At 43.0% G+C, this 13,014-nt stretch overlaps 1 protein-coding gene across 5 annotated transcripts in view; it reads right to left on the bottom strand.

The window, feature by feature from the left end:
• Positions 1 to 294: 294 nt before the first annotated feature.
• Positions 295 to 13,014, bottom strand: part of ZNF217 (zinc finger protein 217) — a 41,378-nt gene continuing 28,658 nt past the window's right edge. For 3 of the 5 annotated variants that reach the window (XM_017496889.2, XM_017496890.2, XM_017496887.2), the window contains 4 exons: positions 9,793 to 9,909; positions 6,761 to 8,302; positions 3,054 to 3,186; positions 295 to 2,488 (listed from right to left, as the gene is read on the bottom strand). In XM_017496889.2, coding sequence (XP_017352378.1) covers positions 3,077 to 3,186; positions 6,761 to 8,302; positions 9,793 to 9,909 — 1,769 coding nt within the window. In that variant the 3' untranslated portion in view covers positions 295 to 2,488; positions 3,054 to 3,076. The remainder of the gene's footprint in view (positions 2,489 to 3,053; positions 3,187 to 6,760; positions 8,303 to 9,792; positions 9,910 to 13,014) is intronic. The other 2 variants (XM_017496892.2, XM_037727259.1) reach the window with 2 other exon arrangements.

Here is a 13,014-nt window from a genome sequence, read left to right on the forward strand (position 1 = left end):
CAAGTGACCCACTCGCCTTGGCCTTCCAAAGTGCTGGGACTACAGCTACAGGCATGAGCCATGTGGCCTTAAAACTGTGTTTAGAAGCCATGTGTGACAGCTTGCTACTTGGGAGGCTGAGAGGCTGGAATCACTTGAGTTCAGGGGTTTGAGGCTGCAGTGAGCTGTGACTGCACCACTGCACTCCAGCTTGGGTGACAGAGTGGGACCACAACTGAAGGGAAAAAAAAAAAAAGAAAACTAAAAAGTTAAATTGAAGAAAATCAGAAACACAATAAACACTGAAACCTAAGATTGCAAAACACCAAATCTATATTTACACTTCCACATATCATAACTTTAAGCTGAAATATATCATAAATAAAACAAGTAATGTCTACTGTTTGACAACTTATCAACAATTAAAATAAATCAAACTGGAATGAAATAAATACATAAACAAAAATCCCACAAATTGTACCTCTATTATATGTACTGTTGTCTCAAAGAAAAAAAACACATATAAAACCAGTAGTATACCAATAGTTAATACTGATGGACACAAAAACATATTTTGAAGTACAAAGGGCTGTAGGAAAATAATTGGTATTTTTATACATTCAAAAATGTGGTTAAAAAGACAAATTTGAAAGCCCAAAAAATTCCAGCATGACACAAACTGACTTGTTTTCAAATAGATTTGGTGATTCTTTTTTTTTTTTAAATGCAGGTTTAAATTCCAGCCCTCTATCATCACAAACCCCCTTTTAAGATTTACGTTTCTAGTCACAGCAAGCTCTCTGTAACACTCATTGGATTAAGCAAAGATTGAGTCAATCATCTTGCAAATGTGTTAATCTTCAAAAATAGGCTATAAAAGTGCAAAACTATGAAAACAAAATCTAGATTATGTACATATGGCTCAGCTTGTGAACAGGAAAAAAGGTCAATAGTGTACACTTTCCTGATACAAAGCACTTCATTGCAATGCCAGCAGACTGATCTCAAATTAGTTCTCTGTTGTAACACAGGAGCTAAGATTCCTATCAAGGACACCTTACGTTGCATAATTAAAAAAAAAAAGATTCTTCTAGAACTTTACCCTTGCTCTATGGAGAAGAGGAAGGCCAGAAAAATGAACAGTGCAAACTTATTTTTGAAACAGTTTCTTAACAAGTCTTTTGTGGTCGCTAAGCCCATGTACTTATTAAACTCAGCCATGGCCAGCACATTAAAGAACAAAAATTTAAAATATCTAGGAAGCCAGCTGGTGGCGATCTTCTCTAAAACCCAAATTGCATGTGCACTGAGAAAAATGTTACTGCTCCCAAGCAACCCAAAATGGGAAGGTAAACTGAGGTCCAGAAACAGATTTTCTCTTTCTCGACTCCCAGGAGGCTCAGCCAGCAGTTCCTTCTTCAGAATCAATGTGTCTATAACCAACTCTAGTGTGTCTGTCCACAGCTCACCCAAATGCCAGACACACTAAAACTACCACATACAAACCTAAAACGTTCCCCAAAAACTTTCTCTTAAAACTGTTTCCAAAATCTGCAATCCACATGTATAATTTAGCATTTATGTTTTTATATGCTAATTTAGGCAAATACCCCCAAACACTCAACTTTCAAAAAAAAAAAAAAATGATTTGATAGAAACAAATTTAAGTAACTGCACATACAGTTTCTTATGTTTACACGATGTGTGGCTCTCCTCTACAGAGAAAACGCTTCTCTGTAGACACACTCACTTAAAAATCATGTAAGCCATCCCAACCCCCTCAGTCAAGGATCTGGAGGTTCCAGGACAATCTGGAGAGGCAAGGAAGAAGGTGCCTTCCCCAGCTACATGCTGAAACTTGCAATAAAATGCTGCCAAATTCAGAATGGCTGACCTCCTTATCTGCAGCACATATTCATAGAGGGTCAATACTTCCATTAACAATTTTAAGACAACAACAGATTTCAGAGGATTCAACATAATACAAAATCATTGAGAGTTTAAAAAAAAAAAAAAATACATTTTAAATGAAAGAGCACAATAGCAGAAACTGCTCCAAGTGATGAGCTGTATTAGAGAAAAGGAATACACACAGTATTTGAACAAGCAGGTTTACAACTTAGATATTTACAGAATTTTACCTGAGGTGCAAGCATTATATACTTTTCCCCCATCCCCCCCCAACCCAAATCATTTTTCAGCAGCGCTCAAGTATGCAAAAATTCCACTTCTTATTTGGTCGATTCTAAAAAAAATATTATTCAGGGACAAAATAGAGCTATCCAGTCCCCATGTATGTAGGCTCCAACAGTTCCAAGTAGATTTTATTGCTATTTGGTACAAAAGTTAACAGAACAACTTTACAAAACTGTAGTGTTCCTTGCAGATTCCTTGTATGTGCTATGTACAGTACAATCACAGCTTATTTCAGTAGCTTTCACCATTCGCTTCTCAAAGGATGAACTACAATTCAATTTCATGGAGATTAAGCCCTGATGTGCACCAAGACCTAAGGAAAAAAACATTTTTAAAGTGATTAAGGTCAAAACTAAATATAGTTTAGAAAATTCTTTACTTAAGAAAGTATAATAAATAGAACCAAACTGCCCTTCATTCAATGCCTAGCACAAAGTCAATGCTCAGTAAATTTCAGTGGCCATGGCTGTTTTTCCTATTACCATCACTAACATCCAAAGATCCTGAGGACTCTAATTTTAAAACATCTAAAAATCCAAATCAAAAGCAATTTTGTTACGTTATGTTAGGCAACTTAATGGTTTATTTCCAATCAAGTAAAAACCAATCCTAATTTTTTCTTTTTTTGTTGACGGAATGTCGCTCTGTCACCCAGGCTGGAGTGCAGTGGTGCAGTCTGTAACCTGCTCACTGCAACCTCTGCCTCCCGGGTTCAAGTGATCTCCTGTCTCAGCCTCCTGAGTAGCTGGGACTACAGGCACCGGCCACCACGCCCAGCGCAAATGCTTGACCTCAGGAGATCCACTCGCCTTGACCTTCCAAGGGGCTTGAGCCTGTGCCCGGCTGATCTAGTGTTTTTAATTGAAACATATGCTCACCTTTTATCCCCCAAATTAGTGAATCAAGTTTTTTTGTCATTTGGACGGTAATGTGCGTTCCCAATAAAATTCTCATAGTTTCTCTTTTGTACCATGTTGTTAGATAAGTGTTGATATGACACAGGCCTTTTTCCTGATTGGGAAAAAAAAGAAAACGTATTAGAATTAAAATGGTCAAATAACTAGGTAAGAGGTGTTATAGGTTGTGAGAGGTCGATTTAAGACTCCTGACACTGATAATGTAACCACAACACACAGTCACACAGCTGCCCGCACTGTTTGTTTGCACAGTTACAACTGAATTGTTTTTATGACAACATGTTAGCCCAGAATTTTGTTGATGTCACTCAAACTAAAGTTGCCTGGGCTGTCACTAGAAAGAATTAAAAAGCCATAAAAATACTGGCATCCAAAATACTTTAAAAACCTATATGAAATCATGAAACAAACTATGTAAAAGTGTTGCCTTTTTTTTTTTTTTTTTTTTTTTTTTTTTAAATCACTTAAAAGAGGATTTGCCAGTTTGGGCAACATGGTGAGACCTAATCTCTATTAAAAATAAAAAATTAGCGAGACATGGTGGCATGCACCTTCGGTCCCAGCTAGTCGGGAGGCTGAGGCAGAAGGATTGTTTGAGCCCAGGAGGTTGAGGCTGCAGTGAGCCATGAGTGCACCACTGCACTCCAGCCTGGGCAACAGTGTGACCCTGTCTCAAAGAGGGGGAAAAAGAAGAGAATCTGACTTGCACCACACAGAGCCTTTTCCCCCTTTAAGTAAAGACAAAGTTTTGATTCATGTCCATTTTAAGCACCATGGGTGGAAAAAACGAACACTTTTAATCAAAAGGCAGTAAAAATTACTATTTCATCACAATTTTTATAAAAGCCACTGGAGTGTGTGAAAGCAATTGTTTTTTAATTTGCTATCTCTATTGAACCAATCAGCATCAAGCAATTCTTGATAGAGTGCTGTCACCACACAGAATCCTCAATTTGAAACTAACACAAACTGAAATGTGTAAAGCTGATTTTGTCTCTTTGGGGAGCACAAACCAGCAAGCTTCTATCTGATAAAGGAAGGCACTGTGGTTTCATCAAGTTTGCCAAGGGGAAGATGGCCCTGGGACACTGAGTTACTTTTTTACGCATATAGGTATGTGCCAGACACCTATACGAGGGACGCCATCAGGATACATTTCCATGGGGAGAATCCCACAGAATCCCACAGTCATCTATGAGATCAACAATTTACGTACGGGGGAAATAAGGTCATTTATTAAATTAATACAGTTGTCCCTCAGTATCCGAATGACACTGGCTCCAGGACCGTCCCCCACTCCCCAACAGACACCAGAATCCACGGACACTCAGGCCCCTAATATAAAATAGTGTAGTATTTGCAGTATTCACAGTATTTGCAGCACCATTAATGTGTAGTAATCGTAGTGTAAACCATGCACAGCCTCCCTTATACTTTTTTTTTTAGACAGAGGTCTCACTCTTGCACCCAGGCTGGAGTTCACTCTCGTGATCTAGGTTCACTGCAACCTCTGCCTCCCCTTTTCAAGTGAATCCCAACACTTTGGGAGGCTGAGACATGAAGATCACCTGAGGTCAGGAGTTCGAGACCAGCCTGACCAACATGGCAAAACCTGTCTCTACTAAAAAAAACCATAAAAGTCGGGCATGGTGGTGAGCACCTGGAATCCCAAGTACCCCTGAGGCAGGAGAATCGCTTGAACCCGGAGGCGGAAACTGCAGTGAGCAGAGATAGTGCCATTGCATTCCAGCTGGGCAACAAAGCAAAACTCTGTCTCAGAAAAACAAGCTGTCTCAAAAAAAAAAAAAAAAAAAAAAAAAAAAAAAAAAAAAAAAAAAAAAAAAAAAAAAAAAAAAAAAAAAAAAAAAAAAAACCCTACATTATTATAATACTTAATATGAAGTAAATGCTACGTAAATAGGTGTCATACTGTATGATCTAGGCAATGATAAGGAAAAAAAGTCTGCAGATGTTCAGTACAGACACAACCATCCATTTTTCTCCCCCAAATATTTCAGTCCCGCAGTTGGTTGAATCCACTGAGGCAGAACACAAGGTTATGGAGGGCTGACAGCATTTAACAGCAAAACCGTTCACAAGACTGTTTAGCCGGCAGTTCCCATGTTTTCTGCTCCTGCTAGGTCAAGGGTCTCGTGCGGTCCTTACTGGGCACCCCCCATACTGCCCTGTGTGGGCATGTGACAACACTCTATACATATAAGATATGGTTTCTGCTCTTAAGAAGTTTACAGGCCAGTAGCGGGTGGTAAGACAGGTAAGGAAGAACCCCCAGGATGGGTGCACTGGCTCACACCTACAATCCCAATAATTTGGGAGGCTGAGGCCAGCACATCACCTGAGGTTGGGAGTTCGAGACCAAACTGGCCAACAAGCTGATACCCTGCTCTACTAAAAATACAAAAATTAGCCAGGCATGGTGGCACACACGCCTATAATCCAAGCTACTCAGGAGGCTGAGGATAGAGAATCGCTTGAACTCAGGAGGAGGGGGGTTACAGTGAGCCGAGATCGTGCCACCGTACTCCAGCCTGGGCAACAAAAGCAAAACTCTGTTTCAAAAAATAAAGGAACCCCCCAAAACCCCAGGTGGGTTGGCACTGACTGCTGAGCACATGATGAATGTGCAAAGGAAGCCAAGGGCTGTGATGAAGTGAGGCAAGCTGGGGCCTCAGTTGGCAGCATCTGGAATTTCAACAGCAAGACAAGACTGGACTAGCCCAGTGCTCTCACCCACTGTTTTCATGATGACTCCCACAACAGAAAAACATCAACAAGAATTACTCAAGAATAAGGCTGGGCATGGTGGGTCATGCCTGTAATCCTGGCACTCTAGGAGGCAGAAGCAGGAGGATCACTTGAGGCCAGGGGTTCCAGACCAGCCTGGGCAACAAGGCAAATCCCCGTCTCTATAAAAAATAAATTTAAGTTAGGCCAGGCACAGTGGCTCACGTCTGTAATCCCAGCACTTGGGAGGCAGAGGCAGGCGGATAACCTGGGGTCAGGAGTTTGAGACCAGCCAGACCAACATGGCGAAACCCTGTGTCTCTCTCTCCCTCACTCTCTCTCTCAACAGCAAGACCCTGTCTCTAAAAATAAAACAAATTTAAAAAAAATACTCCAGGTAAGAGTTAAACCCACAGAGTTAGGCTTTGCAGGACCACAAACCACTGCCCTGAGAATGCTTCTCTCCGTGACCCCCAAGAACTTTTTGCCACTCACCCCCCCCCACCCTTGGGAGTGGTGCCATCTCCACTGAGAATGCATGGATTAGGTATTAGTCACTGTTGCTGGGGTGCAGTGGCTCACACCTGTAATCCCATCAGGCAGAGGCAAGCGGATCACCTGAGGTCTGGAGTTTGAGACGAGCCTGGCCAATGTGGTGAAACCCTGTCTCTACTAAAAATACGAAACAATTAACCGAGCGTGGTGGTGCACGCCACGCCGGGACCAAGTAGTCCCAGCTACCCGGGAGGCGGAAGCACGAGAATTGAATGCAGGAGGAAGAGGTTGCAGTGAGCTGAGATTGCGCCACTGCACTCCAGCCTGGGCAACGGAGTGAGACTCTGTCTCCAAAAAAAAAAAAAAAAAAAGATATTAGTCACTGTCAGCATCAGTGCCATTTCAACACGCCCCCCCTCACGCAATACCTTCTAACATTGAGCTGGAGGCTGGACTAGCAGGTCCGCAAGTGTAGAGCGGCCCAGAGCCACCGTAAGGCTTCTGAACAGTCAGCACATTTGTAGACTCGACCTCACTGGAGCTCAGGAACCTGGGTTTGGGGGGCAGCACCGCCGACGGGTACACGCAATCCTGCGGCAACAGCGACGTGATGCCTCTGACCAGGTGGTACTTGGGAAGGTCACAGCCTCTTCTGTAATTGGCTCCAGGCTGGTGGTCGACGTCAAGGGCAACCACGGTGGACTTCAGTCTTTTTGGAAGGGGCTCGCTGAAGTCAGCGGCAGTGTTGCTGGCACCCCGATTACAGAAATAGTCTCTCCCTGGAGGTGCCCACGGGCTGTCGTTCTTGGGAGGGTAGTCAATGGAACCATTGATGCTGCCGCCGCCAAGGGCGGGCTGAGAAGGAGCTACCGGGAGGGGTTTCAACTTGGTCTCGGGTCTTTTCGTCTTCTCCGGTGCAGGGGAAATACTGGTTTTAGGAAACAGCTCAGATTGCTGTTGTCTGGCAGCGGCTCCGGGGCCCCCAACATTCTGCTGTGGCCTGTGGGACTTCAGGTTACTTGGGGCTAAAGTGCTAGAGTCTGTCCCTGAAGTCGGAGGGGCCTTGCCGGGCCCAGGGGGGCTCTGCTTCCCCTTCGCAGATGGCAGGGATTTGGACTGCGCTGGGAAAGCAGACTTGGGCTTGGGTTTACAGAAACTAGACAGGGGAGGCACGTCTTTCCCCAGCAGCGCTGGCGGGCATCCGGTGCGCCGACTTCTGAGCAAGGACTTGTTCCGACAGTTTTTATGAACGTCAGGATTGTATTTATGTTCCAGTCTCTGGTGCATCATTAAAACTTCTGGATAAAATGTCTTGAAGGTACAAAATGGACAGGTGATACTTGGAATCAAACTTTTACTCAAAGAAATTGCCAGGCAATTGTGAAATGCCCCCAGGGATAAGTTTAAAGGTTTTTCATGACAGTCCACACTTGGCCTGTGTCTGCCGTCAGCTGCGCCCTCCACTGGCTTCTCTTTGGGGCTAACGTCAAGGTTACGGGTGGCACTGCCATCCGGAGGAGGAATGACCTCCGCCTGGCTTCTGCAGAGGTTATTTGCCTGAGGTTCAACCGCTGATCTCTTTCTTAGCAGGTCCAGGTAAGCAGGGGTGGGGTTTCTATTCACTTTATCAGCACTGTCATCAGCTGCATTTTTACGGAAATCCTGAGTATCTTTGTGTGCTGGTGAGAGGACAGCACTGCCCAGAAAAGCCGAAGGCGTCTCCTTCGGCTGCTTTGCAGGTGGACTGCCTGTAACATCTTTGGCACCATCGAAAAATCTTTTCAAATTTTTGGTTTGCGCACTGTCGGCAGTTAATAGTGCATCTTCAGGGTCCTGATTTTTACCATCGCTCTTGGCTTCGGCGGCAGCATCGGCTTGTTTTTCCTTGTGGTGTCTCTCCAAGTGATACCTCAGAGATGTCTTCTGGGCTGCCGCGTAGTCACAAAATTCACATTTGTATGGTTTTTCACCTAAAGCAAGAAACGGCACTATTATTATCGAAGTGTGCAAAAAGCATTAAAATAGACCGCGTATCTATTTATTCAGAAAACAGGGGCTTCTCTCTTCCTTTTGCCTTCTCTACCATCGCAGGATTTCTCACGGCATAAGTATTTGAAATTGTGAATACCTATCTTCAACAGAAAAATCAACAGCAACACTTCTAACTTATTTAATCTTCCTAGGGAAATAAGTATAATTCTACTTTCACGGCTAAGAAAATTAAAAGCACAAAAAGGTTAAAGAACTTGCCTAAGGGTGCACAGCTAGTAAGTGGAAGAGATGAAATTTCAAATGGACACAGCCTCTGACACCGTTAACGTCATAGCTCCTTTCACAGTCTAAAGACTACTAAGTAGATTCTCATTTCATTCTAAATCATAAAGACTGCAGATGCAGCATATTTAAAAATATTGTAGGTTTTAGGCCGGACACAGTGGCTCACGCCTGTTATCCCAGCACTTTGGAAGGCCAAGGTGGGCAGATCACAAGGTCAGGAGTTCAAGAACAGCCTAGCTGATATGGTGAAACCCCATCTCTAAAAAAAGAAAAAAAAATATTGTAGGTTTTAATGATATGAGAATCAGGATACATTTGTTTAGTCATAAACTAAACAAATGAACTTCAGCCAGGCACAGTGGTTCACACCTGTAATCCCAGCACTTTGGGAGGCCAAGGTGGGCAGATCACTTGAGGTCAGGAGTTCGAACCCAGACTGGCCAACATGGTGAAAGCCCATCTCCACTAAAAATACAGAAATTGGCAGGGTGTGGTGGCAGGCGCCTGTAATCCCAGCTACTGGGGAGGCTGAGGCAGGACTGCTTGAATTGGAAAGGTAGAGATTGCAGTGAGTCGAGATTGTACCACTGCATTCTAGCCTGGATGACAGAGCAAGACTCAAAAAACAAAACAGAGACCTTCAGCCTGGAAAGCCGTCAGCCCCTGAGGCTCTCAATAGGCAACTGGATCAAAAAAAAAAAAAAAAAAAAAAAAAAAAAGAAAAGGGAAGAAAGAAAGGAACTTCAAAACAAAACAGGGCTCAAGTCATGTTCAACGTAACAATGGCACTACAAGAATAAAAATCAGGGCTGGGTGCTGTGGGAGGCTGAGTCAGGAAGATCACAAGGTCAGGAGATCGAGACCATCCTGGCTAGCACGGTAAAACCCCATCTCTACTAGAATTACAAAAAAATTAGCCACGTGTGGTGGCACATGCCTATAATCCCAGCTACTCGGGAGGCTGAGGCAGAGGTTGCAGTGAGCCACACTGCGCCACTACACTCCAGCCTGGGCAACAGAGGGAAACTGTTTCAAAAAAAATAAAATAACTGCTGCAATCAACAGGCTACATATTTATTAAGCTATTCCAAGGATCTAGCAGAGTATCTGAACAACAACAACAACAAAATCAGGTAACAATTTTGTTGACTAGTACATGGTTAAAAAAATAAAAGTTCTTTACCTGTATGTGTTCTGAGATGAATATTGAGGTAATAATTTGAACGGAAAAACTTTCCACAATAACTACACTCTCTTGAAGATGTAAGATGCTTTATTTTTCCTCCATCATCATTTTTATCTTAAAGGAGAAACAAAAATAAGTGTATAAGAAGGTAGCTGAAATACATAAATAAGGAATGCTGACTTCAATATTCTTGATATGAACATTTTTGGAAAGCATGAAAAGAATTTATATACTATGGGGTAGAACAAAAAGGCTAGACACACAGCAAACGCTGTTTGGAAGTTGTTTCAAGTTTTAAAGTGTTTAAATGTGATTTTTTTTTCTGGGTTAGCAGAGTACGCTTTGTTTGTCTTAATCATAAAAATATAATTTAATAGACTGAATTGACTGGGCAGCTTCCGGTTCTCTCAGTTACCTCTGACCAGGCAGGATCTGGTAAACTGAAGGCGGATGTACATACTGTCGGGAAAAACCTTCTTCTTCAGAATAGGTAATTTAGAAAAATGAGCCAATTACACACCGTCCATCCACTTCCCAACCACCAGGGGAAAAATAAGCTGCTTACGGTAAGATTCAACAAGTGACCACTAGAGGGCAGCAAGCACAACTTAATCTCCAACAGAAAAAAAAAGTTTGGCATTGGGCAAACACCTAGGAAAGTTTGTCAAAATTTAGCAAAGTTTTGGAGAGCAGGCTGTATTGTCCACAGACACTCATGTGGGCAAAATATATCTGACAAATCAAAATCTGTCCCCAAATGACACAGTGTTTGGCTTCAGTCTCTGTGGGACAATCAGGACAATGTGTCTCATGGGATCAGCAAGGTCCACTGGGGGCTCTAATCAAAGCAGGACTGTGTGTTTGACACACATCGGCCCTCCAAGAGACAGAGGGGCTGCCATGAAAATGCCACCCCCCAAAAACATAAGTTTTAAATAAATGTCCCCTTTATTGATTAAATAAATAGTAGACCATATGACTATCTACCTGTAAGACAGAGACAAGCTCTTGATCTAAAAAAATGTCTAAATAAAGACTTTAAAAAATGTACTTGATCTCCTTAAATCTTTAAAAAGCCAGGTTGATGGTACAACATGATAAATTTAGACTACCAGACAATAAAAGTTTAGGAAAATCAATTCCCCAAAAACAGAATGCCCAGCTTTTTTTTCTTACAATCATACTCAAACTTGCTGGGTTTATAACTGAGTTTGTATGATGTTGCAATTTCCACCTTCCAACTATATGTCAGGATTTATGATATGTTGCGTCATAGCCAAAAAGCTCTGAAATGCCTTTTCTTTAGAAGAAAGGACATGCCATTTCCATTTCCATTTCCGGTTCCTGCTCTCTCAAGCATCACCTCTGACTTTACAGTTACGTTTTTTATTAAAGGACTTTTTACAAATAAGCTGTTGAAATGATCCTTGGGAGGTAGAAGACAAGGGTCGATGAACCATTTTGCAAACCGGGAAATCATGGCAAAGAAAGGTTAAGCAACTCATAATTGGTCACAAAACAATGCAGTGGCAGAACCGGAACTCAGCGCCAAGCTCTGCATGCTCCCACCCACAGCCACGTATTCTGTCCCGCCTGATGATTTAGCCCTGTTTTCCACACCACCCGCCAGTAACCAGCCTTTTCATTTATTTCAGGGCACTGGGGCATCTCATGGTGCCCTCACCAGTACTGACATGAGTAGAAACCACTTGGCTAACTGAAGTCTGTGTTTAAAGCCTCTTTTCATGATGCCATTAAGACATGATAACATGTTTTCTAGATTGCTGAAAACTGAAGATTTGTATTTGTAGTATGGCTAAGTGCCAGTTTCCTGTGCCCCAGGAAACTCAAAAACATCCTAAAGATTTGATATACAAACTACAGTTCTCATGTCAATCACATGATCAGAAGAAAAGGAACTGGCACTGGCTGAAGAGTGGGTGAAGGAAGAGTCCAATCAACTGTGTGGGCAAATTCCTCGTGGGTCTCATACACAGTTCTCCAAAGGCTTCAAATACACAGTCAAGGTACACTGAGAGGAGGAAAAGGAGATGTGTGTTGTAACGGAGGACCACTTCAATAAATGCTTCCCTGGCTGGGCCTGGTGGTTCACGCCTGTAATCCCAGCACTTTGGGAGGCCGAGGCAGGTGGATCATGAGCTCAGGAGTTTGAGGCCAGCCTGACCAACGTGGTGAAACCCCGTCTCTACCAAAAATACAAAAATTAGCCAGGCCTTGTGTCAGGGGCCTGTAATCTCAGCTATTCAGGAGGCTGAGGCAAGAGAATCACTTGAACCTGGGAGGCAGAGGTTGCAGTGAGCTGAAACTGCACCACTGCACTCCAGCCTGGGCGAAAGAGCAAGAGTCGGTAGAAAAAGAAGAAAAAAGAAAAAGAAAAAGAAAAAAAGAGGGAGGGAGGAAGGAAGGAAAACATACATACATACATAAATGCTTCCCTAAGACCAATTCAGGTTCTGATCATTCATCTGTCAATTATGGCCGACCTGTCAAGGGTCTTTTTCAACTGCTTTAAGAAGCAGGATCCTCTATTCAAACAAAATATTAAACTCTGAGAAGAGCAGCTCTGGCTACAGTGAGGATGGGCGTAACGCCCACCTGGGCTCAGGAATATTATGTGAGCATGCCTTCAGTGATCACCTTCTGTTTCTATAAATGCCATTAGCACAGTGAAAACTGTGCTGAGCAAATGAGCTTTCTTGAAAGTGTCTTTGGTGTACTCACATTCCTTGTATTTTGTGACATCATTTGGGTTCCTAAGGTACCTATTAATGGACATTAGCTTGCCAGACAGAAAGGACAGGGTTCCGGACAGCACCAAATGGCTGCCCAAATAATATTCCTGCTCTAGTTGATCATCACTCACAGTACCTTTTATGACTACCAGATATTCACCACAGATAAGATCAGGAATGCCAGGAAAACTTAAGTGAAGGCTAGAATCTCTCAATGCTGAAACTACTGACATTTGAGACCAGGTAATTCTTTGATGATGGGGCTGCCATGTGCACTGTGGCACACTGAGCAGTGTCCCTGGCCTCTGCCCACTGGAGGCCAGCAGGCACCCACACACACATGCACGCACACACCCACACGCACAGTATGACAATCAAAATGGCTTCAGACATTGCCACATACTGACTGGGAGCAAAATCGCCCCAGTTGAGAAGCACTGCTTTGGGGCTGGATGCACAGGTTATT

This window comes from Cebus imitator, unplaced genomic scaffold (genome assembly GCF_001604975.1).
Source record: "Cebus imitator isolate Cc_AM_T3 unplaced genomic scaffold, Cebus_imitator-1.0 Scaffold224, whole genome shotgun sequence".
Taxonomy (NCBI): domain Eukaryota; kingdom Metazoa; phylum Chordata; class Mammalia; order Primates; family Cebidae; genus Cebus; species Cebus imitator.